This window comes from Squalius cephalus (assembly GCF_949319135.1).
Source record: "Squalius cephalus genome assembly, chromosome: 7".
NCBI classification, from domain to species: Eukaryota; Metazoa; Chordata; class Actinopteri; order Cypriniformes; family Leuciscidae; genus Squalius; species Squalius cephalus.
In genome coordinates, this window is record NC_137128.1 from 42256280 (window position 1) to 42271464 (window position 15185).

General features: G+C 36.4%; 1 protein-coding gene across 2 annotated transcripts in view; it reads right to left on the minus strand.

Moving 5' to 3' along the window:
• Positions 1 to 15185, minus strand: part of hecw1b (HECT, C2 and WW domain containing E3 ubiquitin protein ligase 1b) — a 39896-nt gene that overhangs the window by 21687 nt on the left and 3024 nt on the right. For both annotated transcript variants that reach the window (XM_079877669.1, XM_079877668.1), the window contains exons 2-6: positions 10004 to 10334; positions 7514 to 7621; positions 6091 to 6185; positions 4626 to 4701; positions 1097 to 1266 (exon numbers count right to left, since the gene is read on the minus strand). In XM_079877669.1, the coding sequence (XP_079733795.1) occupies positions 1097 to 1266; positions 4626 to 4701; positions 6091 to 6185; positions 7514 to 7621; positions 10004 to 10334 (780 nt within the window). The remainder of the gene's footprint in view (positions 1 to 1096; positions 1267 to 4625; positions 4702 to 6090; positions 6186 to 7513; positions 7622 to 10003; positions 10335 to 15185) is intronic.

The window sequence follows — 15185 nt, forward strand, 5'->3', positions numbered from 1 at the left end:
ATCTCATCTCATCTGCACCAAAAAGATGTGATAGTGATGTGAATTGTAAGGAATTTAACGATTCGGATTCTCAATCCATTTAAATATTACGGCTATTTTAAGGTTTCTTAAATACTTTTGATAAAGCACCAAATAAATAATCTTAATTACATATACTAACTACTACCGTTCAAAAGTTTGGGGTTAGTAAGATTTTATTTTAACAAGAAATAACCCTTTTATTTAGCAAGGATGTATTAAAATGATCAAAAGAGACAAATAATGTTGTCCTTATGAACTTTCTATTCATCAAAGAATCCTGAAAACCATGGTTTCCACAAAAATATTAAGCAGCACAACTGTTTTCAACATTAATAATAATAATGAGCAGCAAATCAGCATATTGGAATTTCTGAAGGATCATGTGACACTGAAGACTGGAGTAATGATGCTGAAAATTCAGCTTTGATCACAGGAATAAATTACATTTTAAAAGATGTTAAAATAGAAAACCATTATAATAATACTGTAATAATATTACACAGTTTTAACTGTATCTTGATCAAATAAATGCAGCCTTGGTGAGCATAAGAGACTTCTTTCAAAAACAATAAAAAACATTTTTTTACCCTACCCAAACTTTTGAAAGGTAGTGTACATTGTTTATATACCATTAATTAAACAAAGGTTCTAACTGTGTATCTATATTCTCTCTAATTGGGTCTGTTAGTGAGCGAGCCATTTTAAACCAATGATTTTGTCTGTGACTCAAATCATACAGTTCTCATATTTGTTTATAAATAGAACCGTTTCTCAATTCCCAGCCCTACGAAGATGACATGCTGTCTAATGAAAACAGAAAAAGATTTGAACTAAATCCGGTCCGTCAGTCAGCAGGACAGTGAGCCGTGTTTGGGATTCTGCAGTGACGCATCAAGTTAATTTCCAGAATGTAGGATTTACATGACAAAGTCCATGTGGAATACAAAAACACAGAAGGGCAGCGCTGGGTTAAACGTCTGTGAATAATAACAGTGGGGCCAGATATTGTTTTATAAGGATTTATATATGAGCATGTTTAATCTAGAGTATGTATGTGCTTGTTTGTTTCCCATACCTCCCTCTGCCAAACGGGATTAATGGTATTGCAGACGATGCCTGATCTCTTCTCTTGGCCGTGGTGAGGCAGGGCAGGGAAGATGCTGTGCTTGCCGGGGTGGATGGCGATCTTCAGGTAGGGGTCGGGGTTAAAAAACATGCCTTTCTTCAGCCCGGTGGCCTGGAAGTCTGACCACAACATAAAGACAGAGAAATTAATTAGAATTAGAAGTCAAGTCGGCTTTATTTATACTTTTATACAATAGAAATAGTTTTAAAGCAGCTTCACAGTGATAAACAGGAAAGTAACATAATTAATGATGCAAACTTGATGCATCAAATATGAGACAGATTCAAATTCTGCTGTAAAGCAGCTGTAGCAAGATAATACTGTCATCATTCAGCTCAATTCAGATCAGCGTTGATTCAGTTTAGGTCAATAACTGTGTAAAGTTCATTCAATATGAAGCAATTTCAATTCAGCTATAAGCAGCTCTAGTGAAGACAGTAATGATGTTATTCAGCTCCAGTCAGTTCACTGTTAACTCATATCAGTTCAATAACAATGTTGATTTAAAAAAAAAAAAAAAAAAAAAAAAAAAAAAAAAAAACTCACATATGAAGCAGAAGACAACAGTGTCATTATTCAGATCAATTCAGTTCAGGTTTTATTTTTCAAGTTTACTGTCAGTGCAGTAAAATCCATAATATTGCTGGATATTAAAGGGGTCATGACATGAGAAATCAAATTGGCCTTGAACTTTTGAATATCCTGCAAGTTTCATAGCATAAAACGTCTTTCTCATTACAAAAAAAGCTCCAAAAACGATGTGTTTAGCTATTGTGGGATTTGTGATATCACATGGACAAATAAATTTGCATATGCTTGCCTCCAGAGCAAGACATTGTCGAATAGTATACAGCATTGCATCATAGGCCCCGCCCACTGGTGTTCAGTTGCTTAATGGCTGACATTTGCCTTCACCGGATGTGACGCTGACACGGTCTACACTGTATACAGTATACAGATGAACATTCAGTTTCAGACATACTCCATGCGCTTAAGTATGCTGACAACAGGACCAAAGAAAGAGCGAAAGAACGTTTGCTTTGACGTGCCCAGTTTAAACAGCTTGTTTGCATCTCTGTACAGACTTCAGAAGGATCCCAGCGTCAGGAACAAGTGGATGGTTTATTTTAATAGCGCCCCGCGTCTGAATATTATATATTATTTTGTAAACAAGGCATAGTGTAATGGAGAGTTTGCAAAGAAACTTTTGTTGAAAGATGAAGCCACCAACTGTATTGGATCTGACAGCAGCTGCATCACAAACCACAAGTAAATGATTTAATTTCAATGCTTTGTCTATAAATTACAGTTTTATATGGATAATGTATACGGCCAATCATAACTGTGGACATTTACTGACAAGCCTTAAAAGAGCCGCCCCGTAAAAACGGATCATTTCAGACAGAGGCTCAGAATCAAGGTTGAAAATATATATTTTTCCGCACATACACACATATATATATGTGTGTGTGTGCGAAAAAAAATAAATATTTTTTTTATGTGTGCAAACATTTTTCATTAACATTATTATTGGACTTCAAGAACCATATTAAAATAGCAATTTAAAAAAATGTGTTGTTACCCCTTTAAGTGTGTTTTAGACCAGGGGCCTCATTTATAAAGCTTGCGTACGCACAAAACGGGGCTGAAAACATGCGTACGCCAGTTCCTGCGCAAAAGGTGGGATTTATAAAGAAAAACTTGACGGGAAAATTTGCACACCTGCACGCAAACTCTGACCCATGCGTACGAACGTTTTGGAGATGGAGCACTTTGGCGACACCGATGGTGAGCTGGAGTTAAATGTATTTTTAGTCACTTTTATACAGAAAATCTAAAGAAAATTAAACATATACAGAAAGATTATACAAATACAATTTCAATCACCAAGCCTGTCACTTGAAGCAAATATCCATTCCTTCTTAAATGTCCGCGGCAGCGAGCGTGTTGAGCCGTTTAGTGAAACTGACGCAAATAACAGTTTAAATAAATAAAATAATGATTTAAACTATGTTTTACTTATGATATAAACATTTATATTAAATATGCCATTCAAATTAATGGAGTTAAACACTTAAACATGAAATCATTATTGAAGTTACAACATTTTTTTAAATTCAATCATTAGAAATATTTGTTGTGGATGCGATTGTTTTTGAACACTTTTCCTGTGGCGTGCTTTAATGTTTTAACCACAGAGATAATTGCTTATCATGATAATACCAGATTGTCTGAGAAAATAGTTTCGTGCAAATAATGCCCAAGGCCTATCTGTTTCCATTAAAAATATAAATCAATTAAAAATACAATTCGGCAAGTGGAAAAGATTGAGAAAAACTTTCTCTGAAATTTATTTTACACTATTTGATTTATGTAGGCTATTCAAAAACAAGGCAAGGATAGACAACTACTTGATTTGTATTAATGTAATGTTTCTTGTACCGTTTATATCATTTGCATATGATTATTCATCCACGTGATAACGTTTAAGTTATCACGTGGATGAATAATCATATGCAAATGATATGTAGATGAGGATCTGCATAGTAAAACTAAGCGTTGTAAGCTCCATATATGGTTATTTCAGGGTGGAGACGCATGTGCGCACAATCTTCCGCTGACTGGGATTTATAAAGTGAATTCTGTGCAGGTTCTGGCGTACGCACGGTTTTATAAGTCTGAATATTTTTTTGCGTACGCCATTTTTGGCTTTCGGGCGCACGTACACTTTTAGTAAGGTTCCTACGCACAGTTTTATAAATGAGGCCCCAGAACAGGCCGAATATAACTGCATTAAAAAGAACAGAAACAGAAACACAGACCACCATATAAAAGAAGAGAATTGAGCAGAATACAATAGAACAGAAGATAATATGGCAGAACAAAACAGTCATTGAGGAGAACAGAAAGAATATACAAGAGATAACAGAACAAAACAGTATCGAACAGAATAAAACAAAACAAAACATAGAACAAAATAAACGAAAGAACAAAATGGAACAGAACAAATAAGAATAACAAAATAAATAAAACAGAACAAACTAAACAGAATCGAACAAGATAAAACAAAACAGAACTGAATATTACAAAAAGAGAACAGAAAGAACACATAATCATATGTAACAAAAAGTAGAAAGGAACAGAATAGAACAAAATAAGAGAAAAGAAGAAAACAGAATAATCCAGAGTATTAGAACAGAATCGAGCATACTTATTTATCATTACATGACCAGGACCAAATTTGCATCTTAAAATCTCCTAAATTGCTCAACAAAGATGTACCTTGCAGGAGTGGTCTTTTGTAAGGAAAGAAACAAGTAATTGAGGTAAACATGTTCCTATAGTTGTTTACAGGAGACTGCAAGCATTGGATCAATAATGAAATCCCCTGGATAAACTAAATATAGAAGCCCTATGAATATTGATAAAGCTTAATGATGGACTGTCTGGTCATACCAGTGTTTATGGAAACACACACCTGACAGAGAGAAGCTGATGAGCCTTCTTCTGCCTTGACTCTGAGGTACGTCATCTGTGGCCACCGGCTTAAACACCTGACGGCAGAAAGTTCAGTGCGTCAGATTTCATTGGAAACAGCTACACACCTATTGCATAATATCAGCAGCCATATCCTGATCAAAAATTACAACAGAACAGCCTTTTGGGCAAATCACTCACAGTCTCACAGCATCATATTTGAGGCAATCTCTCAGTTCTCAGAAAAAAACATTGTAATTTTGTTCCTCGTTGCAACAAAAAAAAAAAAAAAAAAAAAGGAGAACCTTTACAGTTACACGAAGGTTTAAAAATGTGCCACAGCAATTGAGATTTTTTTTTTGTAAAACATTTGTCTTTTTGACTTGACTCTTTTAGCTCAGACGTTACCATTCTTACATCACAGCCATTCTTAATAATGCAACCAGCCAACAGGTTAGTAACTAACGCCAAAGCGTTGAAATATGTTCTTCACACATTCATTTGGCTGAAAACTCAAAAAGCCGCAAGCAGAAGCGGACATTCGGTGGGACAGAAACTGACATGAAGAGAGAAAGATATCAAGGATGATTCAGTCTTTAGTGCTCTGAAATTCAATGGTCAAAAATATAAAATGTTCAAAGTGCACCTTTTATGCTTTTGTTTTCTGAATATTACCTTTCATGCAGTGTGTAAAATAACTGTTTGTGAAAGTATAAAGTCTGCAATGTTTTAAAGTTCAAAGTGCATGATAAATAGAGTTATTGTCTCCAATTCTGAACTGCCAAAACGAGTCGTCAGTAATTCCTGCGTACGTTTGTAACAAATTTGCATAATGCCAGCCTATGGTCTTCATTGGCTGCCTGCGGACAACGACCCGCCCTCAAACACTGTAGTTGTAGCTGAGGCCTGGAAAAGGGGTAATGCTTCAATATATATTATGATAAAATTAAAGTGTTTTTGACCTTTGATAAATGTAAACCTATTGTAGGAGACCTCCAAAACAAAATTAAATCTTAAAAATAGCATAATAGGGGCACTTTAATGAAAATGATTGATGTAATGTGAACCTAAGTGTGGGGGAAAATAATTAAAAGTTGATAAAAATGTGTTCCTTTCACATGTAAATGACACACTTTACCTTTAAGAAACAAAAAGAGAGTTTGGTTCACTCTGTGCTTATGGAGGTATTGAGGCCTGTATTAAGCCATCAAATGATAACCTGAGATTATCTGCAGCATTAATCCTCTGAGAAACAGATGGCACGGACTATCCTGCTCTTGAAAAACTCTTGATGAAATGTGACGCAAGATAAAACAGCTGCATTCTCCTCACATCTGTAATATCATGCAATGGAATCGCCGCAGAGATGCACACATCAGGAGGTCACATGACTGATCCCTACACACTTCTGTTACTCACCACTGCTGAACTAAAGGCATTTCAACCTTCTTTTTTGATTTGCTCACCGGTGCGGAGGGGTTCTTCACGGTGACGCATGGTGTGGTGGCCCGCAAGGCTCCGCTCACTCCATGATAATATTTAAAACAGATTTTGGTCTCCACTGAAAAAGAGCCAAGCACAGAAAATGTCAAAGGTCACAGCGAGGAAACTCTTTTCTTCCAGATATGCTTAACTCATCTTGTTCACATGGGCCTATAAAAGGCTTTATAGAAGGTGTCTAAATAGTTTCCAGCCCACCTAGTAAATTATAAAAGCTGTCACCAGCTAGAAATTAGCAAGTAGCCAATTTTACATCGTCTGTGTATTGGTTGCTTACTTTTTTTCTGGTTGCGAAGGAAGTGTCTGGAAATGTTCGTCACTGGTTTCGTTCAAGGTAAAAATAGTTGAATGTGGTTATTGTCCATTTTTATTTTTTAAAAAAGGACCCTTAAATATATCCCACCCCAGCTTCCTCTTTCAATAAGAAACACATCGACACAGGACAGAAAATACTGTGATAAAAGTCTTGCTATTTCATTATTTGGCTATTTGCCAAATAATGGCCAGAATTTATATTTTAATATTAATAATATTAAACAATATTATAATATGTAATATTACTTTTAATATATTTTAAGTTATAGGACATAACAAATTCTCACATATGACATCTGACCTGCTTTAAAACACCATGAATACAGTGTTCAGTTGCAAAAAATAAATAAATAAATGCATTTCTTTTGATTTGACTACATTTTAAAAGACTGATTCGATTTTAAAGTGATCCATTAAAACTGAATGGAGAAATATTAAAACCGAATATGGGATTTCATAAAGCCCCACTTCATCACTAATTTTTCCCAAAAAAAAAAAAACATCTATTTTAAACCTGATTGGTTTTGTGATTTTGAGTCCGTATGTAGGCGTGTTTTCTCTCTAGTATCGGTATCTGTAAAAGTGCCAAAAATAAATGGAAAAAAAAAAGAAACAGCATATAAGCCATATGGCCTCACAGTGTATTACATGAGAATGATTTCAGGACCGTCAAGCAGAGACAGCGTAGCCTAACATAACCCTCAAACAGCTGAGGCTTGTGCTTTATATTAATACAAGCACACACACACACACACACACACACACACACACACACACACACACACCCTTTCGTGAGACACACTATATTAAAACTAAATGTATTTTGAGTCCCATGAAATGAGAGTGTCACACCTGAATGCTTTATCTTCACACTTCTTGACTTGAAACACCTCTGAAAATGTTGTTTGTATGGAAGTGGTTTGTCTTGGTGTTTGTTACCATAGCAGCCAAACGAACATTTACAGCTACAAGCAAATATTAGCGAATGGCATCCTGTTTGTGGGAAATAAGCATCTATAATGCTGCATCATTTAATAAGAATGTTTCACAATGTGCTATTAAAACGGCACATACGTTCTACGAAGTAGGAGTTGGCCTCGATCTTCCAGACGATCTGACCTTTGTGGGAGCCATTCACACCTCTGTTTTTGTAGTCCAGAAAATTCTCAGAAAGAACCTCATCTAAGAGAAAGAGAAAAGAAAAGCCTCATATCTTATTCTTCATTCATTCATGGTAGTTCTAAAAGATGAGAAAGCTTTTGAACTCAAATTAAAGCCAAAAAGCATTAACAGCTTTTAAAGGCCATCAGAGAACCTTTATAACACTAGACACACGAGACAAAACTATATCGCTCTCATTATAGAGTTGTCATCCAGAGTTGTCTACACGGAAATGTGTGGCCTTCAGCTGAAGGACAGGCTGCGTTTATTTTCGCAGTGCTGAAGAGCTACTCTAGCCACTTTATTCTTTCCCTGTCTATATGAAATACAATATACCACATATAAACAAAAAACTTGATTTTTTTTTTATCAATTAATCTTATTTGTTATGAATTTTAAATAACTTACACTACCAGTACAAATTTTTACATTTTAATTTTACATTTGGGGGGGGGGGGGGGGGGGGGGTGGTCAGTAATAACAGTAATAATGTGAAATATTACAATTTAAAATCATTGTTTCTATTTGAATATATTTTAAAATGTAATTTATTCCTGTGATGCAAAGCTGAATGTTCAGCATCATTATTCCAGTCTTCAGTGTCACATGATCCTTCAGAAATCATTCTAACATGATGAATATACAAGAAACATAAGTGTAGTAGTGAATGTTATGCTAAACATCAAAGTCAGCTTGTATGGAAGATCATTTCCACCTCAGAGTAAAAAAGGTAAACGCCAGACTAAAGTTTAACATGAGTCACACTGTGAGATATGAAGATGCGATTGCAAGAAACAAAGCTGCAATTATCTACAAATAAAGTCAAACTGTGAGTTACAAAGTTGCAAATATGAGAAACAAAGTAGTAAATTCTGAGAAATAAACTAGTCATTTTACTTTATTGAGGTCGAAATGGGCTTCAAAAGCTTGTGATGTTTCTGGCCTTTCACATTAAATCATTTTTGTTTCTAACCATGTATATGCAGTAGAAAATCATCTATGTACTGGTGCTCCAAACCCCCAGAAACCAAATACACAGCTCTGAAGAATCTATAACTTCAAGAATACACTGTGATTCACACGTTTGTGGTCAGTATAATATATTTTTTAAAGAAATTAATACTTTTATTCAGAAAGAATGCATTAAATTGATCAAAAGTGACAGTAAAAAGCAGCCATGATAAATACCTGATTTCTATGGAGGCATCTGATGACCAAACTATATTAAGAGTTTGTGAATGTAAAAAATTAAGTGAGCTAGAGCGATTTGTGTTCACAATGCACATTTTTAGTGAACCGTATCGTTAGCTGAAGGCAAACCATACTCAGACCACGTCCCGAGTGTTCACATACGGGCCAAAAGTCCAGCAAACCGAGATAAGACCCCTGAAAAGGACCAAGTGTGAAAACACCTAGAATGATTTCTGAAGGATCATATGAGACCAGTATCATTTTCCAAACATTTGAATGAAATATTCATTAAATCTGAGTCTTAACTAGGGTTGGGCATCGAGAACCGATTCCAACTGGGAACCGTTTAAAAAATAACGATGCCATTGGAATTGTTTAGAAAATTTGTTTTCGATTCCGCGCAAGTTTTTGTTTCCATAGTGGCCACTGGATTACCAGAAGTGCTTGCTGCGCCAGCAAATATATACAGAAAATATTTGTTTGTAAAATATTTCGTCATACAGAATAACATTTATATTCTATTTCCACTGCATTATGCAATCTGAAGAGCTTAAACAGCGAACACATCGAGCTCTGTCTCTGCTCTTCCTGATCTTACAGTCTATGTTCCTGATTCGCGTCAGTTTATGATCAGCGCCCTCTCATTCGCTGTACAGCTGTCACGTGGACCAACGCGATTTGGGGTATTTTCATATAAATAGAGAACGTTTATAGTATACATGCTAAGCAAGGTAGCTATTAGCTGCATATAAAATGCTAAATATAACATATTTCAACATCTTTTTTTGACTTAAACCATTTTAAACCGCGACCGGAATATGATACAAATACTCTATGGTGTTTTAAAGTGAGCTTTAATGCATTGAGTTAGTTTATACATGTCCAGAGAGTCCAGACCATGCAGGGTGCAAGTTCTGCATAGGCTATAAATCTGTTTTTTGGTCTGGTGCAGAGGCATTCCTAATCTTCTCCCACAAGGGCTGCAGCTCCCAAATCTAAAACTAAATAAAAATAAAATTGTCCTCTGTGAAATGAGCCTGTGACAGGTTTTGACTCCATCCCTCAAAGAATCGGAATCGAAAAGAACCGAAATCGAAAGGAAGATTCGGAATCGGAATCGGAATCAGAATCGTTCAAATCAAAATGATGCCCAACCCTAGTCTTAACATTCAACCAGCGGCATAAAACACGACCAAACAGAAACACGCTCACCAATGAGGTACATGCCAATCCAGTCGCCCGCGTCCACTTCCTCCTTGATGTCCCAGCAGAGGGTGATGTCCTGCGTCTGACCGATGGTGTAGCTGGAGGTGCTGACGGTGAGGGTGGAGCGGCAGTGGGAGGTCACGAGGTCAGTGTCGCTGGTGGAGCGCAGCACGGCCGCCGCCAGCTCCTCAGAAACGCCATTCTGGAAGTCCACGTTGGGGAACTGCTCAGGGTTGAAACTGTGCCGGATCGGGTCCTTGCATCGCCTCCTGCCATGAGATGCACGAGATGGAGAGGCCATTGCTGCGAGCCCGAGAAACCTGTTCTGGTACAAGTTCTGAGGAAAAATCAAGAGGCAAGAGTAAATCAGGATGTATCCCATCATTGCTTTTGGATTTTCTGGAACTTATGGTGTGCGAATCCAACTGTCCTGCGAACAATCATGTCCTGGAGATGCTGTGCTAAATGCAGACTTTTCATGGTCAGCTCAGAAAAGACAAAACCGCTGGGAGCGAGGCAGGTCGGGACATGTTTGAGGGGGAAAACAGCAGCTGAGACACTACATATCACCAACAGGGGACCAAGAAGATCGTTCTATAGTGTAAGACATCTACTTCAGCTGGGAAAAAACATCTGCATTGAGAGATTCTTCTCAAAGAGCAAATTGCATGCGTGCATTGAACATCGGCTATAGAAAATGGATGCATACTAAAAATGCAAGGCACACATGTGCTTAACTAGAATGCTGTGTTTCCTGCTGACATCTGAGACAATGGCAAAGTTGCAAGAATGAAATTAGTTTAGATGGGTGCTATTATCATTAACCAAACTAAGGGCACGTTTACACAACAACAATGTACTGAGAAAAAAAAACCGCGTAGAGTACAGACGACAGCGCTGTGAAAACAATCCCCGTTCACACGGATCCACGAAAACTACTAAAAATACTGTCAGGCCAGAAGATGGCGATGTATTTCTTATACACGATATACACTTCACGCATATAGACTGAACATGTAACGCGCATGTGCATGACTTTGACGTTTCAAAAATTCATGTTTTTTTAGTTTACACGGAGATGATAACGGTATCGTTTTTAAAAGTTTGTGTTATCAGGGCCACAAAACGCCGTCGTCATGTAAATGACCAGTCAAAACGCATAATTAGTTTTCCTTTTTTTTTTTTTTTTTTAGTTAAACGATGTGATCTAAAAAAAAAATCTAAAACAAATTAAATTAAACTTCAAAGAAAACATTTTTGGTTTAAAAAAACTAATATAATTATAAGAACTGAAACTTTTTTTCTCTGACTGAACTGAACGGAACTGAAATTTTTTATGACTCCAGAACTTACTAAATAAAAATGACCAGAAATTAATTTTACTTTTTAATTAATTTCATAACCCATAACATAAAAAATTAGATCATCTGATATAAAATGATTGAAATAGCTTAATATATACTACCAAAAGTTTGGTGTATTGTGAAACATTATTATAATTTAAAATGTTCTATTTTAATATATATTAAAATATATATGAATATATATATATATAATATAAAAGTAAAGCTGATGTATTTACTGTCACTTCTGATAAGTTTAATGCATCCTTGCTGAATAAAGTATTAATTTCTTTCAAAAACAAATTTTACTGAAACTTTAAAACGGTAGACTATAGTATATGATATAAAACTCTCCTAAAAACTAATAGTTACAGAATGAAAACTAACAGAAATTAAACTTAAAAAAAAAATTTAAAACCAAGCTTGCATTCTGCCTACTGCTAGAAAAAAAAAATAGTTCATGAGAAAGTGTGGAGTTTTTAACAAAAAACAACAACTGTAGTTTGGTAAAACGTTGTCACATGACTTCATTCCATTGCATGTTTAATTCAACGAGTGATGTCCTGTTTTCATCTCTAATTAATTAAATATAAACGTAATGTAAATCTCATAAATAAATAGGGTTATTTATTTAACTGGATTATTCACAACATCCTGTCCCTCATCTGTCTACACAGTAACAAGCATTTTTTCCTTCATGTTACGTCTCTGAAGAGTAAGAGGCAGTCAAGTAACAATTAGCATAGCAGATGTGGTGGGACACACAGATGCATCCGTAGCGTCGCCTTACACTTCTCTATGGGACGCCAAAATCTTGTGGTTGTCTGTGCAGCAGGGATGGGTCAGAGTGGTTAACTAGTCAATCCAACAACTGCCTAGTCAATTGGTGAGGTCAACTAGAGATTTTAACCAGAGATTTGTTTTTGCAGCGTTGTTTTAAAGGAGATGAACTAGACATGACTTCCTCTGAAGGGTTTTAGCATGCAGACAGAGAGCATACAATGTAGGACTGTCCACATGCTAAAATGCTTTTGTAATAAATAACACCTTTAACCATTTTAAAATGTGAAGATTTCACATATTTTTTTCATTTTTGTTCTACGTACCAATGCAGACGAACACAGGGTCCAAAATTAACATTTGCCAAGGGCCAAATGAGAGTAAAAAAAATGTTCATGACAAAAAGAAAGTAACAAAATATGACAAGGTATAAAGTTTAAATTATAAAATCAATCTTTGGCAAACAAGTAATAAAAACTCAGTGAGTGTTTTAGCGCAATGTTCTCACCTCATGGGATCACAACACTAAGAGATAGTAAATCTTTTTCTGGATTTTTTTTGTGTGTTCCCGAGATTAGACCTTCCTTAACATAATGCCGAAAACCCGAAGTCTCTAGGTGGTCTGGTTGATGAGTAGATAGAAGTGCAAGATTGGTGCGCACAGACAGAACAGAAATCATGAGTTAACAATCGCAATTTGTCCGGTGGAAAATTGCGCTAAAAATTAATGTGTGGTGAGTAAATACTGTATAACTGTGTAACTCGATAACTTAAAGGATTGGTTCAACTAAAAATGAAAATTATGTCATTAATTATTCACCCTCGTGTCATTCCAAACCCGTAAGACTTTCGTTCATTTACCACTTTATATTAATTTCCAATGCGCGTTCATTCCGTCCTTTGGATGAGACGTTAAACCGAGGTCCTGACTCTCTGTGGTCATTAAAAATCCCAGGATGTCCTTCGAAAAGAGTAGGGGTGTAACCCCGGCATCCTGGCCAAATTTGCCCCTTGGCCCCTGTCAATCATGGCCTCCTAATCATCCCCATTTACTGATTGGCTTCATCACTGTCTCCTCTCCACCAGTAAGCTGGTGTGTGGTGGGCGTTCTGGTGCAATATGGCTGCCGTCGCATCATCCAAGTGGATGCTGCACATTGGTGGTGGTTGAGGAGATTCCCCCCATCTATGTAAAGCGCTTTGAGGTCTCAGAAAAAGCGCTATATAAATGTAACGAATTATTATTATTATTATTATGAGAGCACCACATGTGTGTTGTGTGTTGACACGAGAGCAGAAGTTGAACACGTGTTGGAGATTCAATTTTGGAAATAAAAGTGTCAAATTATGCTTTTTTGGCGCAAAGCAGTCACTTCACTTCATAAAATTGAGGTTAAACCACAGTGGAGTCACATGGATCACCTTAATGATGTCTTTACTACCTTTCTGGGGCTTGAAAGCGGTAGTTGCGTAGCTAGTTGCATAGCTTGCGTAGGTTATTACGAAAAGAAGGCAAAAAATATGACAAAAGATATAAAGTTTAAAACCTATATAAAAATATGTCTTAGTTAAAATATGAATGTGTGGTAAGTAAATATGGTATAACTGAGTAACTCAATAACTTGGTAGGCTATTACTGCAACATAATACATGATGTCAGGTTTCTTGTCTTTCAATGACTTTTAGAAAAGGACAAAAATATATATATTCCTCCACAGAATGCACATGTAGAATATTTCTTACAACATTATGCTACAAAAATATAAGGAACAAAATCACATTGTTGATCCATGTCTTTGTGACAGGTGCAGACGAAGTCATCTCGAGTGATACAATGACCTGAAGTGTTTGTCGCAATAAAGAAAAACAACTCAAATGTATCAGTCATTATTGCAACCCTGGTGTACAGTCACCAAATGCAGAATCATTCTGATTCACAGCATAAACCGAGACTTCACTTCCTCCTCCTCACCATCACAGTTCGCATGAAGCCTGCAGAACAACAGAACTCACACAACATGAACTTGAAGCCCCTGTTAAACAGCATGAAACTGCACTGCATAAGATGTACTGTAGACAAGACTAATCCACACAAAGGGAACTCAGTCAGCAAATCCAATTTTACCCACAATCATCAGCCATTTCTACTTCCTAAATTCGACTGAGGTAATCTGGCAAATTTAGAGGGCAGATAATGCTTAAAAAAAAAAAAGAGCCTCGAATTCAGACCCGGACACTGAACGAGTGAAAAATGACACTACAGAGTGCACCAAAGAAAAACAGTTCAGAAAAATATAACCTGTTGTCCAACACATTGAGCAGAGCTTTGGTGCCCAAGGAGGCATATATAAACATCTGTCTGCTGTTATGTAAGCTCTGAATAGCAAAATCGAGTTAACAGTTTATCTAAAAGATTTACAATACTACTTTTCAAAAGCTTGAGGTTAGTATGAATATATATATATTTTAAGACATTAATACTTTAATAGAGTGGTGCAGGTATAATGTTAGATCCTAGAAATGTCTAATTCGCCGCTGGTTCCTTCAAGACTTTCCTATTGGGTTTTATAATGGGATTTTTCAATTTATGAGTAAGATAAAGCCTGCGGTAAACATAACTCGTTTTGTTCTACAGCGTACACTGCACACACTTACACCCAAGTTGTCTTATCTAGTTAACTGCTTAAAAATGTCCATTTTCGCAATGGGTGTGTGTAATTTACTTTACAAAGGTAATATTGGAAAAAGCATAATAGGGATACAGTACTTTATTTTTAAGTTGACTAGTGAAAGATTGTCTGGAATTGCATGACACTGACCTGAAATGTGTGTATATGAAAAGGGATGTGAATTCATGCTGAGGTCACCACAGGCCAGAAGGCCGTAGGGGTCACAACCGATCGCAGCAAAGCAATATCAGCAGCAGACCTCCAGTGGTGCGGACACACGTGATCCTCTTAAAGGTTAATGAAAGGGCAGATAACAATAGAAGCTTTTTTCTTTGCCATTTCTGGTCATTCGTTTGCTCCGTTTTATTGATGGAAAATAGTTGGAATGCAAATTCAG